Below are 16,609 nucleotides of genomic sequence, written 5' to 3'. Positions count from 1 at the left end.
TGGAAGGTATTTAAATTTACTCAATTTGACAAAAGAAAGTCTTGTTTCTGAAAGAAGATATCCAATATAAATTAACATTAGAGCCGCATCTGATTAGGAATTAATCTACTTTTTATAATTGCAGCTGGAATTAGATAAATGCATACAATAGTTGCATTGAGCACTCAAACTATGTAACTCGAAAGGAGAACTTCAAAGGCAACCTGCTTAATACATTCATTTAAAAGAAACCCAAAGAATCTGCCATTTACAATATGAGTCCTGATTGCTTGTCTTATGCAAAAATGCTCAGGAACGAGAAGTTTTTCGCTTGTTTTTTGGAGCAAGTATTTCCTGACGTGTTGAAGGGAAACCCTTTCTCTCTTGCACTGGGCTACATGCGTGAGCAAGGTTTGCCAGACTTCTCTGTTAATTCATTTTGGTCTTCTGATTAGCTGTCCTATTCTGTGATTCTTGTAATTTTGTCAGGTCAATTAACTGGTGTGCAGTGTTGAAGAGAGAAAGAAGGAGACAGCCTGGGCTGACACCATCGTTCGGTGTCAGCAGCTTCGGCGCGTCCTGTAATGCAATCCCGGCATGATTATTTATCGGTGTTCACGCTGGGTAGGAAGAAGAATTGTGGAAGAAGAGTAAACCAGAGCAATGTACTGCAAATGCAAAGAGATTTCTCTTGAATGCAAAGACGGATAATTTTATTGCACTTAATTACATCTTCTGAGATGCCGTTGCAGGTTACTGTTTCAAGAGCTAGTTTAATGATGTTTTGACTGCTTGTTCACATACAGAGTCATTGTTTTGTTCCTTTTGTCTTCTCATCTGGTTCCACTTTTTTGTGTTTGTTTTTTTTTGTCTCCTCACACAGAAAATAGATGAAGAGAATGAGGCGAACTTGCTAGCAGTTCTCACTGAGACACTGGACAGCATCCCCGTGGATGAGGATGGATTGCCTTCGTTTGATGCACTGACAGATGGAGATGTGACCAATGAAAATGACGCTAGCCCTTCCCCAATGCCCGACGGCACCCCTCCAACCCAGGAGGCAGAAGAGCCGTCTCTAGTAAGAACCCTTCCTACTGTTTAACAGGAATTGGATGTGCCTCTGGCTACCCGCTGCATGGGTATGATGTAGTCACAGTAAGGTCTGGACTTTTCATTTAGACTGAAAAGGAAAATCAAGAACTGAAACTTAAGTGGGGAAAAAAAAACAAACAATTGTAGGATGACTAATAAGGGAATCCATTAAAAAGTGGATTGAAGAGATTGTTTTTGAGTTTCTTGTGCTAATGACTGACACTTTTGCTTATTATTCTGTTCAAATAAGTCAGTATAATTGTTTTTAATTCATGTTACATTTCTTGGGGCTTTTTTCTACGTATGTTTAGACTTTACTTTGGGTGATCTGTAGAGAAATGCCCATTGAGTCTAGTGTGATGTGGGGCTAATTTTGTGCCTTTAATGTTGATCTGACCAGTAAGCACCAGCTTAGTGTTAATCAGGGCAAAACCGAATCCTGGGTGAGGATGTGGGTGAAACCTTATATGCTTTTTGCTCTGTAAAGATAGTTTGAGACGTGATTCTATTTCTGGTGAAAGCCCCTTATCCCTGACTTCCGCAGCAGCAGTCAGATACAAGCATCCATTATTCTGTTAAAGTTAACTTCTGTGTTTAGATCAGAGAGACCTGTTCTGTCAAACAGATTACTGAGAATTTTGCTTTGCCTTGGATTCAGCAATCCAAGGCCCCTGCCATTTCTGCTTGCCCTGCAGTATACTGCAGGAAAGGGAACAGAAATTCGCTGCCAAGCCTCACAAGAAAATGAAATCTGTTTGCTCTGGGGAATATTGAGCCCTTCTTTCTGTTTTAATGTACTTTGCTTGCTGAAGTTGATATAGCTAATTTTAAGTAACTATGCAAAAATGTAGATAAGTCATTTTAATCCATAAAGATGCATAACTTTACTCTTTTCCTTCCTCCTCCCCTTCCCTGATGTGTTTGTAGCTTAAGAAGCTCTTGCTGGCTCCAGCCAACACTCAGCTAAATTACAATGAATGCAGTGGTCTCAGCACACAAAACCATGCAAACACAAATCACAGGATCAGAACAAGCCCTGTGGTTGTTAAGGTACAAACTTAATCTTTGTAATAAGAGGAAAAAAAAAAAAGAAAAACTGTAACAAGGTCTTTTATGCTTTCAGCAACCAAGTAAGCAATAGATCTGTATGTGTGGTATTAATCTGCCTACTATCCTGCAACCGTTTCAAAAACGTGCACAGATTATAGACTGGGTTCCGGAAAATCACCTGAGCTCCTTTATGCTCTGAATATTTCATTTGTGCTTTTTCTTTTGGCAGAGTTCAGCTGCAGTCCCACCGTCTGTTACTCTTGCCTACTTTATTGACACGCAGAATAGCAGGGGGTACGATAAAATTTGCTGATGGGCTGGTGTTGTTTATGAGTGACTCCAGGATGCGGGACTGCCATTTTACCAGCTGTCTGAGCTAAGAAAAATTGCACTGGATTCTTGGCAAAAGATGTATATCAGCCATTAATTGGGCAGAATGGCAGCTCTGACATAATTCTGTGTTAGCAGGCAGTATTAAACAATGTTTGTCTTGCCATTCACTGTAACTGAAAACGGAGCGTTTAGGGGTACTTAAGAGAGTTGTGAATACTGGGCTCAAGCAATCAGCAGCAAATTAAGGTTTAAACCAACTTATTTTTTTGTTCACAGTAAAGGCGCTGTAGGGTCTTGTTAGTTACATGTTGCTGAGTAGGAACATTGAAATGTTGGAGAAATGAAATAAAAAGCTGTATAAATGTCATTTAGGAATTTTAAATGTAATTTTCTTTTCTTGTTCTGCAAACAATTATTCACAGCTCATAGATCTAGTACACTTAGACTGAACACTTCATTGAAAATCTCATCTCTTCAGAAAACCTATATCCATTCTGATAAGGTTCAGTTCACTAATTTTTGCTTCTTTTTTTTTTTATTATGCCCTGTTTTTAAGACTGAGAATTCATGGAGCAATAAAGCAAAGAGCATTTGTCAACAGCAAAAGCCACAAAGACGTCCCTGCTCTGAACTTCTCAAATATCTGACTACAAATGATGACCCTCCTCAGACCAAACCAGCAGAGAACAGGAACAGCAGCAAAGAGAAATGCACCTCCAAAAGGAAGCCCCATCTGCAGTCTCAGACAAATCACCTGCAAGGTAGGTGTTGGAGCTCAGAACTTAGCTTTGGTATTGGAGGGAAGCTTACATGCAGTGCTTGTGAATATCCTCCATACGCTTTCTGTTCTTTGGATTAGTTTTGTAAATTCAGCATCTCTTCTGTTTAGACAGTTTTAAAACAGCATAATGAAGTTAAAATTGGTTAGATACATTTATTTTTTAAACAGTTGTAATCCTGCCTCTATCACCTCCAACCCCAGAAAAGGAACCTCAGAAAAAAATAAGTTTAGCAAATACTATGTATTAATATACCGAGCTAGCTGGAGATATTTATTCACAGAGTCCTATACTACTAAGAAATCATTATACCCCTAAACAAGCTGGGCAGGTCAGTTCATTAGTGAGCTTCTTTCTTTTTGCCAGCGTAAAACTGAAGGCATTGTTAACCTGCCACATCGTCCTTAAGAGACAATAAATAGTGCTCTCACTGCTACAGAATAAGCAATAAATGTGTCATTCCTGTTAAAGCTGGAATGCTGGTTTGTAATTTTATTTTGTAAATAGTTGGAAGTTTAGCTGCCATCCTGATCTTTCCCTCTCTCTTTTTAGATTCTTTATGGCCCAAACTAAACACTTGTGTTGACTTTTAGTACCCTCTGATGCATAAAGAACTGGGATATATTACAAGTAGCTTCTATGGCAGAGATGCAAGAACTTAAAGACCCCTCTACTGCTTTCTCTCCCCTCCTTCCCTGCCTGTTTTCCCAAGATAAAGGAAAGCTGTAAAAGCTTATGAGCCCAAAGGGAGCTTATTTAAAGTTACTCTTACTTTAAAATACATCTGTGGATACACTGGCCATCTAGAAGGCCAGATACCTACCTCAGCCACATCGGTGCAAATCCTGGATGACTCCCCTGAAATCAGTGTAAGTTATCCAGCTGCAACAGAGATCAGGATATGACCCAATATGTGTTGTTCAGGGATTTTTAAAGTGGTAATTGTAAACTGCATATGTTTTGTTGTTGGTTTTTTTTTTTTTCTTCTCTTCTTTTCCTCTCACTCCCTCCCCTTGCTTTTTCAGCCTCCATCAAATCTATTCTTTCACTCTTCATCAGGAGGTATAAGCAAATTTAATAAAATAATTTTCCCTTCCCATAATTAAATACCCTTCTTGCTGCTGTATGTTCTGACATCCAAAGTATATTTTTCCCCATTATGGTTTCAAATTTTCTGAACAATATTTCTTGTAAGAAAGAAGTCCAACTGCCCTTAGAGCTTCTTGGATGCCAACTGCCACTCCTTCTGGCTAGTTTCAGCAGACTGCTTCAGAAGAAAATCCAGACTGAACTGTACATCTCAAACCTGGGTCTCATACTGTGATGGTACTGGAACCAGGCACAGACCTGCCAGAGGTTACACAGGGCTTTATTAACATTGCTGGGTGCAATAAAGCATATCATGTATAAGGTATCCTATACACACATGTATGGTATATGTAGATGGATGTGCACTTGTACATAAATACCAATTATAAAATCTTCCTGTTCAGATCAGAGCTGAATTTTTCCCTAGCTTGGGCAATTGTGCAGATTTCATGCAAAGAGACAAGGCAAAGTGAGCCCACAACAGTGTGGAGGGAGAAGTTAGGAAAGTTCTGACAGGACATGTAGCCAACTTGCCAGTGTTTAACAGATGACTCTGACTTTAGTGGTACTGCAGATGAAATTACAGGCAGAGAGAAATAACTCTCTTTAATTCCTGCAGTTTAATTTACAGGCTTCTGAAATGTTTTTTCATCAGATTTGTCTCATACACCAATATATGACTTCAATATCAATGGATCTGCATATAATACAAATACAAGAATATAATGCTTTCAGCTTGGACAGTCAATTCATGCAGAATTGACCTTGCAAATTTAACTGGTATTCACAGACATGCAATCATTTTTTCATGCATTTAATCAAAAGTACAAAAAAATTGGCTCTATTTAAAAAAATAATCAGGGTCTGATATTTTTTTTCAAAGTTGGTGAAAGCTCACAAAAGACAAGTCAAACAATATTTTCCTTTAGGGTTACTGTTGCAAACATATTGCAAACCCACAGGAATGTCCACAAACCCATTCATGCTAAAGATCATTTGTAGTTTTGCATTGAAATTTGCCCATGAGGAAATTTAGTTCTTTGGAACCTGTATGTTTTCAATTTACAGGGACAAGCAACTTCGTATAAACACTTTTTAATACAAATAAAATATCACCATAGAACTTGAAACTAATAAACAGGAACCATGGAAAACAATATTGTCTTGGCTAAATATTTATCAGTGGCTGTAAGTGCGGATGAATCCTTTGCAGGAGCAGGGTTTGGTCAAGCCCTTATTAGCAATAAGAAAAATTAAGGGTGTTTTGGTATATGAATTTCTCAGTGGGAAGGCTCAGTGATCTCTGCCTTATACGTTGGAGTGTGAGATAATGCCTTGATACTATGCCTCAGCACTTCAGATTTTATATGTATATGTATTCTGATTTGCCTCTCTATATGAGAGCTAGAGATACTTTTTAAAGGCTTAAATAGCTCTTAAACATTCATTTCTTAGAAAGCCTAATCTGGGTAAGTATATGTAGATTTTATCCTCTAAAACACGGTGGGAACATTTGTACAAACTTTCTTCCTGAGCCTTACAGCAAGATCTATGCTTTTTAAGCCAGTTTTACCTCTAGGTAGCCACTGGCAACAGTCACAAACATTAGTATCATAGGTATATATAAAATGCACACTAAGATATGTCACCTTACGTTCAGTCTTATAGAATCCTTTTTTATGCATGAGTCAGTGGCAGTGCTGGATCAGACAAATAACCCATTTTGGTGCATTTCCTCACTTTGGCAGTGACTTCTGAGGAAGGTGAACCTAAGGTGAACACCTGAGTTTCCATTTCTAACTTTCATATGGGGAGGAGGAGAAACAATATGCAGCTCTTGAGAATTGAGTTAATTTTTAAAAAATGTAATATTACTCCAGGAATGCTCTAGAGCTTATAAAAGTAATCAATTTGCATATAAAATCCTTTAATGTTGATGGGAGCTCCAAGCCTGGAATGAATACGAAATACGCAGTAGTGACACTCTGGACAAAAGATCTGCAGTGCAGGAGTGTTCAAGGGGAACATTTTGTCTTAAGTAATTAATTTGCAGAAGAGATCCCCTGCTGTTTTTCTTGGTACAATGCTCTCTGTGTTTAAGCATCAATCTAACTTCTAAAAAGTAAAATTTGCAAGTAATATTATTTTCAATTTTTAAACATTTTTCTGGCAATTAAAAGAATTTTAGTTGTATTAAAATATCCTGGTTCTTGGCCTGCTCTGAGGAAACACAAGCTTGCATGAATAAAAGCTACAAAGACTTGTATTTTTATGGCCAGAGCTTTGCTTTTGCGTATGTAGGGATTGTAGTGCTGAGAGCGTCAGCCCCATTTTTAACCATCTGTGGCTGTATCCATGGCTTGTCATAGTTTGCAGGGTAATTTGGACTATAGCAAGTTGGACTCTGGCCTCATAGAAACAACCTATTCTCAGTGCTATATATAAAATTGTACATTGTAGAAGTAAAATTAACTGAATATTCATAACATTCTGTTACTTTGTAGTTATTCTGCTGCTCTTGTTTCCAAATAAAAAGTGGACTGTAGTCTAAATTAAATTTAAGAGAAAATAGCATTTTCATAGTGCATCCTGTAGATTTATTCATGATTTTTTACATGTACCACTCTCCTTCTGAAAGGTTCTTGGCATTTGGGCTGTGTACAGTAATTGATGTAAATCGTTGTTGAAATTTAGGCGCCCTTTTGGTACTGGTGATAAGGAATCAGGATGAGTCTCCTTACTTATCTGAGATACACAGAAATGGCTATTGAACTGTCAGAGCTCAGCCCAAACTGACTAATAGGGGATTTCAGCACCAAAATAAAAAATGTCTTTTTTAGTATATGTTATAGAATGCTTAAATATTCCATAATCATTTTATTCTTTCCCTCTAGCCAAACCAACAAGTTTATCACTTCCGTTGACACCCGAGTCACCAAAGTAAGTACTAAAAAGTGCAAACATTTATAAAAGGGAGGGGGTGTTAATACATTTTGGCTACAGCAACTCCATTTCAGCTTGTTTTTATAAATGTGCCCTGTCTTCCAGTGATCCCAAGGGTTCCCCATTTGAGAACAAGACTATTGAACAAACCTTAAGTGTGGAACTCTCTGGAACTGCAGGTGAGAAATGGGGAGGGTTAGCTTTTCCTTTAAGCATGGTTTGTGTGTGTGTTTGTTCTTTTTAATACACAACACGTATACTGAGATCTTACAGAGGTCTCCAGCAGATTAATTTCAATGCAGTTTAGCATTGGCTTTTTATCCAGTTACCTGAGAAGGAATGCATTTGAAAATATGGCTCTAAACCCACACAAGAGAGCATAATTTCTGGAAAAATATGAATGAAACCATTTATCTGTTGTACTTCCCCATTTCCCCATAGATTTGTGTACTGCCGAGCACCATCTTTCAAAGACAAACCCCACAGCAGAGTGTAATAGATGTTACAGATGGAAAAGTTATGTCATCCAGTCTGTCTCCAGGCCGGTCTAGGGCTGTACGTGACTGCATGTTTCAGCACTTTGTCAATTCTAGATTAATATGTCACAAATAACAGTTTTCTCCTTTACCACTGAAAAACTATTCCATAGCTTAAAGGTAATTTAAAAAAAAAATGATACTCATTTTATGTTCTTACTTTCTCTTTATATCTCCCATTAGCACACCTTACACTACTTCTCTTCTGTCCTTCTCTTCCTTTCATATCCTTCATGTTTGTGCCTTTCGAAGATGTGTAGACTTCTTATCATGTGCAGCTTCAGTTGATGCCTCACCTGTTACACTCATTTAATTCATCTGCTCGTACCACAGAAGTCAATTCCCTCAGACCTCAGATATGTTTTATTGCTTTCCTCTGACCTGTTTTGCCTCTGTTTTTCTGAAGTGTCCAGAACTGAGCACAAGAGCACACGTTGACCTCCACCAGAGCTACTGCCAAGATTGTTTTCTTTCTTAGTTTTGTAGTACTGAAAAGGCATGCATTTCTCACAGGAGCATGCCTAGGGGTAACCGTGGATTGCAAATTATGTGATCTTTGACATTTTGGGGGGCATTGCAAGATAGATCTTCAGGTACTGAATGTCAGCTTGAGGACCCCTCAGTTAGTGGCAGCTAACACAAGAGCAGGCCCAAGCTCTAGGTTTGTGTATGTACTTTGGGCTGTTGCTTTCACCCCCCTACAACCATTGTGTCACCTTTTTCAGAAACTTCTTCATTAGTTCAGCATTAAAATCTGCACATTTTCCTCTGGTATGTCCTGTAAATCTGCAGTCTTACTCATTGCTCCCATGAAAAAACAAAGCATCCTCTCAATGTACCTTCCTTTTGCAAAACTGATACAAAAATGGCAAAATTCACAGTATGCAGCAGGACAATCCCATTCAGTGCCAACAGGCCTGAAGAAGGGAAGCCTCCTTTATCATTACTGGAGAGCAAATCTGCACGAGCATGCCTGTTTCTAAGCACGGTGGTGAGTCAGTGCTTAGTGCTACCAAGTGGAAGGGGCAGATGAGGTAACGACAGCAAAGGGTTCATGCAGCAGCACAAGTCACTGAAGGGAGCAGTGCTTTCTTCCAGCCAGAAAGGCAGCAGCCGGCACACCTGACTGGGCAGAAATTGAGAGCCAATCTGACCCCTTGACAGTCCTCTCGTACTGGTTTAATAACGGCAACAAGAATGGTCCTGGCATTATTCATTCCACTCTGTCTGCTGCGCACAGAGGAGGCAATGAAACAACGTTGTGGCTGTTTTAGATAATATAACCAGGAGAACTAGCACATTAAAAAATGCATCAGAAGCTGTGAAATAGCACAACTGGATAAGTATGTGAACAGGAACATTGTACTATGAAAATATGAAATTATTCCTTCTGGAAATAGACACAATCTAGCTAGAAAATTAACTGATGATAGTCAAGGAGAACAAGAGCTGGTGGAGCACATGTGGGCAGGGACCTTGGGTAGTGTTCACAAGCAGTGTAGAGCATAGTGGCTGTTGGACTTCGTGTTGCACTGCCTCTGTTCTTCACAATATCTGGTGTAGAGGTTTCAGGAGATTGCATTTCATCACCTGACAGCTGTATTAATCTCCGCCTTTGCATATACATAGATTTTATTTTTATATTCATATATGTATATAAATGTATAAAAAGATGAGTGGTTATGCATGTCTTACTCTCTAAGTCATTTATTTGTATTGCAGTAGTGTCTTGTGTCGTGAGTCTACTTGTGCTGGAAGCAGACAGGTACATAACAGAAACAAGCTCTAGTACTGAAGAGCTTACAGTGTATGTGAGTAAATCATGGCACAGTTGGGACCCACTTCAGTAAAAACAACAACAACCAAAAAAACAAACAAACAACAACAACAAATCAGTAGCAGTAGTGATTAATAATACCTTGGAGTTCTTTAGTGAGACCCTGGCAACTCCAAATTATATCCAGATAACCACATTGCTCATTGTCCTTATACAGGGCAGCTTGCACTGTACAAGCACTATTTATTATAATTTAAATAGGAGTTGCCTTGATCTCACTGCCGAATTGAAAAGACCATTAGTAGTGCTGCTCGCACTATCGAAGCACAAAGTATTTTAATATAAATAGCAACTCCCTTGATCTCTCTGCTGAAAACAACATTGGTTCCCTCACTGATGAATTAACTATAGAGTAGAAAAATAAATAAATAAAAACACTTCCTACACGAGCCATCAATCTTCGTCACACATACATTTTGGATTCACATATCGAAAGTCAAACTGAAGCTGTTCTCTTGCCAGAGCTATATCTTGCTTTAGAATGGATTTGTTAGTACTCGTGAATGTAACTTTGTCCTCCCTAAAACTGTCAAAACATGCATTTGTCAAATTACAGGGAACAAATATTTCCTAGTGCTTTCAAAGGAAACCATGTGTAAGAATATAAGAATTCTCTGAATGCACTTTAAATGGTCTATGATAGAGGAATAAGTCCATTGCTATCTAAAATCACAACCCCTTCAGCTGGTTTCTGGCGCTATTCTGTGGAAAATGGATCAGAACATCATGACATGGAGATTATGATAATGTAGTGGGTAAAATTTCTGCGTACAGTGAGCCTTACTGTGAGTCAGAGGCTCAGGAGAGGTTCTTCTGCCTTTTTTTTTCCACAGCTAGCTGTATTGCAAACACTTTGCTTAGAGACTGGAACCTCTGCAATGTCTTCCCAGAACATGGGACATTTTTGTCCACTGAACTTCTAAATGTCAGAAGTTAGATGGCATGCCTTCTAAGCGTTTGAAGTTCAGCCCTCTCAGTTCTTTCAATGCCTTTTTAAACTTTCACTCCTGAACACTCAAAGCCATCATATAAATGCATGAGGTGAGTTTACATGCTTAAGGCTTTAATGCCATACAAGCAGCAATCGATAACTGGAAGCCTATTTCCACCGTCTCACTAAGCAACAGGTGACTTAGTGAGAAGTCTCTCATTTGCACACAGATTCTTGTAATTTACCTGAACATAAAACTCTGGTCTGTCTTGGGTGCAAATTTTTTTCTCTCCAAAAAGATGGTGGAAAAGCCTATACGAACACAATCAGCTTGAATAGTGATTTGGAATTCATGAGCATCTTTATGGATACTTAAACCCTGTTATTTGCCCACCTCTAGATCTGTTACCTCTTAGTTGTCAGAACAAATACTTAAGATCTATCATATAAGAACTTGTTTGACCTCAGAATGATTTCTGATGAAATGAGAGATGCAGAGAGTTGTCTGGGGAAATAAAATCTAGTAAATTATTAGATATTTTCAAGGGTCTGTATTTATTCTCTGCAGCACTGACAACAAGATTAAACTGAATACTCAACAAGCATGTAGTTTTTTATTATATGATGGCTATTTAATTTTATTATATTTTCCTAGCTTCTGCAATCTTGTGCCACACAAAAGCTCCTCTGATTTTTTTTTACTCTATTGAGCTGTTACCTTGTGTTCAATGTTTTAAGTGGCCTTAAAGAGTGTTTCCCTTGACAATCCATTTTCAAACTTTGAAGGTATAAAAGAAATTATTTTCAATGCCTCTCAAAAGCCCAGTGCACGTGTAGAAAGGTTGAATGGCTGCGTTCCCCAGAAGACACTAATTCGCATTCCTCCCACCAAAGCACAACAAGCATCATCAAATGTTTAAATGCTAACAGTTACAGTAGAGTTGTGGAAAGGTTGGTGTCTGTCTAAAACAGCATTGCAAATGAGTCCTAAAAAGTCAAGATGTCACATTTTATGCAAATGCTCTCCCCTAATTTCTGATTATCAGCCTAGCTGAACTAAATGAGTTAGGTGTTTTTCTTTCAGCGCGGTTTTGGTATGCATCACAAGTATTTGCACTCCCCCTGAGATTTTCTTGAAAGAAGTTGCTCGGCCAAGGTGGCAGAGTTGGCTCACGTGCAAACACCTTTTGTTGCACAGGCACGGGGAGGACGGTGCTGGTTTGGCAGCAGTGTTCACAAATTGATAGACGCGATTTTCAAGAGCAAAATCACTGAGCGGGTTCATGGTATATAGACAGAGCAAGGCAAAGTGCAAACGTACCATTTACCGAAGCCATTCAATTAAAGAAAAGTCCCTACAAAGAAAATGGTTTTATAGCATGTCATGAAAAAATACTTGCCTTTTACTTTAAAAAGAAAAAAGACTGTTTAAGGGGGATGATTGTAGAGTATGTACCACTTCTAACAGATTTGCTGTGCAGAAGTACATAAGTGTGAGTGATGTAGAGGTACTTGTTTATTATAGAGCACATTTCAATGCAGTAATCATAAATATTGCTAAGGTTGTGCTCTGTTGAAATATGACCTACATACTCTTGATTGTTTGTGTTACGTGATTTGTCTGACACCCATTACATTCTGGGTAATGGCAGCCATTTGTTGCTGTGCACAGCAGGCTCTTTTGACAAAAGAAAATAGGCAGCAATAAAAAAGCTATAGTCTGAATTACATTCTGCACAGTGCTGCACTGCTGAGAGTTTGTGCAAGTGTGTTAACAATGCTCTGAACTGCCTCTTGTCAGCCTTCAGCCTGTAATGGCCATCTGTCCTTCCATAAATCTGTCAAAACCTGCTAAGTTCAAGAGAGAGCACAGAATATACCTTGTACTGTCAATACTAAAATGCACACTTTCGTGGAGAAATCGGCGTGTATGAAATAATCCAAAGGTTACAGGATATTGTAGCACTTGATTTAGGATCACGGCCTGAAGTGAAGATTACCAGTGATTAGTGTACAGATGAGCAAAAGTGACACTGATGAGCAAATTGTGCCACCACGTCATTTGCTCAAAGTTCACGTTTTGGACACTGATCACGGGACACGCTGAAGGTAGGCTCTGTAACACTGACTTAAACAAGGGCTAATTCAAAACTTCACTTCCCCCTCCGTCCCCCTGTGGAAGTTCGTTCAAAAGTTAAATGAACATTTTCCAGCTTCTAGCTGTTCATACTTGCTTGGGCACTTCCTGCTTCTGCTGAAAACCAGGAAAAGAGCCAAAATGCCACGAGGAAGTCCTTTCTTAGGATGTCCCCAGCACAGTTTTGCCAGCAAAAGAAGTGCCAGTAAATTTGGCTCACTCTGTACTTTTGGAAGGTTTTGTTGTTTTTTTCCCCCCTCTAAAGACTGTTGGACTCTCATTGGGCTTCTGGAAATCGTTGTGCTCTGTGTATAGCTTGCTTTCTGCCAGGGCTAGCTTGAAAGAAGTGGGAATGGAAACAATATTTTATTTTGGATATTGGATTATCTCTGGGGTTTCTTGTACCAAAATTTTTAAGTGTGCAGATGTTCACTGTGGAGTGGTAGAATTTTATAAGAAAGCAACGAAGAGGGGCTGGAATTAATATTCTCCTATTTCATTCTTTCTTTAAAACTGCATCTGAAAATTCAGTCAGTAACCCCAGGATTTCTCATGGGCTGTATAATTGCATAACTAAAAGTGCCAGTTCTAAGTTTTTATTTAGAAAACAATCCTTGCTTACTCAAATCTTTGTTGAATATGACCCTGCATATTTAATCCAGGAATGATTTTTGAAGAATTTTGAAGAGGACGGTTCTCATTTTGCCAAAACTTAATTTGGTAGTAAAAAATATTTGTTAATAAGGTAGATAAGGTGTGAAACCTATACTCCTGACTCAAGTGAATTTTTGGGAAGGAAATGAAAACTGAGGAATCAAATTAGAGGAAATAGTTGATGCCTTTACATAAAACTGTTTCAGTTTCAAACTCGCATTTGGAGTAACTAGAGTTACAGCATCTTTGTTTCAGTTTCTCTGACTTTGGTGGCATTAGTCTTCACATGGCCATGGGTGGCTCATAAACCATTTTTCCAAGTGTTCAGACAAAATCAGTCTTCTTTCTCACATCAAGTATTCATGTCTTAGTACTCCTATCTTCTTTTTTTCTGGAACAAATTCATTGCAGCTAATGCAATGGGACTCCCAGTCTCCATTTATGATCCGTAGGGAGCACTATGCATTGATGGACGCTTTTCTTCTTTACAGCAAAACACTATAAAACATGTTCCATTTGCATTGATCTGCTGAGCTCCATTGTATGGTTAAAAATACAAAACAAAACTCTGTAGCCATGTTTGAAATACACATTTCCTGGAAGTGTCGGCACTCTCTTTTCATTCTTGCTTAGAAAGTAATGGAAAGCTCATTGCCTGGCTTAGAAAAAGAAATCTTGGACAGCACCGTCCCCTGGAGTGTTTAAGGATGAACTGGATAATCTAGGACAACTCCCTAATCTCAGTTCCTAACTCAGGAAAATACATATGTATTCATTTAATTTTAAGCATATATAATTCTAAATTACATTAGGACAGATATAATGAAAGAATTGCAATTCTGTCAATCAGACAGAAGCAAGTTTTTAAAATGTAGCACAAAAGGTACCTTTCTGAAGAGTAATGACAATTTCCTGCACAGTGACTGGAGTCAGCTGTTACTTTACACGGGTGTCCTGGGTTATCCTTTGCAAAGTCTAAAGAATTTTTATGATTTCTACAGGAAATGTTGAGACATATTCTACTCTTAGAAAAATAATTGGAAGATGTTGCTTTGGTTCCCAGGTTTTACTAGAGTGGGCTGTTGACCTTCCTGGAATTTCATTTCACCATAGTGAAGTAATGTACTGTAGTTATGTGAAAAATCATGGTAGTTAGCAACGTTGTTAGTCTTGAAATACTTAAATCTGTTTCACTTCTACTCCCTACTTTGTGACTTTCACTAATATTTAGTTGTAAGTGCAATGGTTCATTACAGTTGTAGTAGCCCTATTGTTCACTTCGGTTTCAGTTGCAGAACCACATTTCATGCAAAATGTATTAGTTATGCTTACAAGAATGTATTATACATACATTAGCAATGGTTTACTAAGTTAATGAACTGTGGAGACAAAGAGTCATTGCAGTCAAGTTGTAGACTTGCCGTACTTCCTTGCATTCAAGTTCTGTGTACCACAGAGGTTGCTTTGGTAGCGCTCATTTATTTTTTTTGGACTTCCTTTATTCAGGTTTTTATCTGCTAATTTCTTTAGGTTTTTGACAGTGCCAGTCTTTTGACTTTTCATTTTTATATCAAAATCTTTTTGATTTTTATCAAAAAAGTCTTTTGATTTTTATCTCTTGATCTTTTCTGACAGAATCTACAGAGAAAGAGGCGGGTATCATGGAGGAAGGGGAGGGGCAGAAATAATGTTGAAGATTAATGGCAATGCATTAGTATTGTTGCTATTGTTGTCACAGAACTTTGGTGTCTCAAACCCTATATACTCTCGCTCCCAGTAATAGTTGTATTATATTAAGTTGACGTGGAACAGGTCTTGCTTTTTAACGTATTGTAATGTGTGTGCCTTGTTAATGAACTTTGTGCTTAGAAATAGTCTATTCCTTCTTTTTTTCTTTTTTTCCCTTAGGCCTAACTCCACCTACAACCCCTCCTCATAAAGCCAACCAGGATAATCCTTTTAGGACTTCACCTAAGCCGAAGTCATCATGCAAGACTGTTGTACCACCTTCAAAAAAGCCCCGCTATAGTGAGTCTTCCGGTTCTCAAGGAAACAACCCGATCAAGAAGGGTCCAGAACAGTCTGAGCTGTATGCACAGCTTAGCAAGACTACAGTACCGTCCAGTGGACATGAGGAGAGAAAGACAAAACGGCCCAGTTTGCGGCTGTTTGGTGACCATGACTACTGTCAATCTGTGAATTCAAAATCGGAAATACACATTAAAATATCCCAGGAACTTCAGGACTCCAGACAACTAGAATTTAAGGATTCTTCACCTGGGTGGCAGTGTCAGATTTGTTCTTCTTTAGAACAAGACCAGTATTTCAAGAAAGAGACTTTACAGACAAGTCAGCAGGGATCCCTCAGTAATAACAGAAAACAGCTCCAAGACCAGGAAATTCGGGCTGAACTGAATAAGCATTTTGGTCACCCCAGCCAAGCTGTTTTTGATGAAGAAGCAGATAAGACCAGTGAACTAAGGGACAGTGATTACAGTAATGAACAATTTTCCAAACTACCTATGTTTATAAATTCAGGACTAGCAATGGATGGTCTCTTTGATGACAGTGAAGATGAAAGTGATAAACTATGCTACCCTTGGGATGGGACACAAGCCTATTCATTATTTGATGTATCGCCTTCTTGCTCTTCTTTTAACTCTCCATGCAGAGATTCAGTGTCTCCACCCAAATCCTTATTTTCTCAAAGATCCCAAAGGACACGCTCTAGATCAAGGTCCTTTCCTCAACGCAGGTCTTGTTCCCGTTCTCCATATTCCCGATCGAGATCAAGGTCGCCCTGTAGTAGATCCTCTTCAAGGTACAGTGCAGCAAATTCATATATCATCATTGTAGGTAGTAAGAAGGAAAACAGCAAAAGCAGAGTGACTTGAAGGAAAGAAATTAAAAAAGAAAGAAATAATCCAGTGCAACTCTTTTTATTGCCCCTGAACTGATTAACTCTGAAGGTTACAGGATTGCTACAGAAACACTTGTTGCCATTATCCTTTGAATTTGCTAAATTTACCCTTTCTGAGTGGAGCCAGTCAGGTCAGAGGCAGAGCAATTGGTGAGAGATGTACACAACTAACCTTTCCCATTATCTGCAAGCTGCCCGGTGGCAATCTAGCTGCAGTCCCTATCAGATGAAGTTGACAGTGGCTGACTCTGCTCTGTGTTAGCCTCAATAAGGAACATTACAGAAGGGGGCAAAATCACTTGAGGCCCCTTAGTTGACTAGGAGATCAC

The 16,609-nt window shown here is 38.7% G+C and overlaps 1 protein-coding gene across 4 annotated transcripts in view; it reads left to right on the top strand.

The window, feature by feature from the left end:
• Window positions 1-16,609, top strand: part of PPARGC1A (PPARG coactivator 1 alpha) — a 359,215-nt gene that overhangs the window by 326,142 nt on the left and 16,464 nt on the right. For 3 of the 4 annotated variants that reach the window (XM_068680032.1, XM_068680031.1, XM_068680033.1), the window contains exons 3-8: window positions 863-1,057; window positions 1,999-2,121; window positions 3,011-3,215; window positions 7,217-7,262; window positions 7,371-7,444; window positions 15,269-16,181. In XM_068680032.1, coding sequence (XP_068536133.1) covers window positions 863-1,057; window positions 1,999-2,121; window positions 3,011-3,215; window positions 7,217-7,262; window positions 7,371-7,444; window positions 15,269-16,181 — 1,556 coding nt within the window. Of the gene's footprint in view, window positions 1-862; window positions 1,119-1,998; window positions 2,122-3,010; window positions 3,216-7,216; window positions 7,263-7,370; window positions 7,445-15,268; window positions 16,182-16,609 lie in introns of those variants that run through there. The other variant, XM_068680035.1, reaches the window with a different exon arrangement.

Source organism: Anas acuta, chromosome 4 (assembly GCF_963932015.1).
Source record: "Anas acuta chromosome 4, bAnaAcu1.1, whole genome shotgun sequence".
NCBI classification, from domain to species: domain Eukaryota; kingdom Metazoa; phylum Chordata; class Aves; order Anseriformes; family Anatidae; genus Anas; species Anas acuta.
This window is presented reverse-complemented; position numbering and strand designations above follow the sequence as displayed.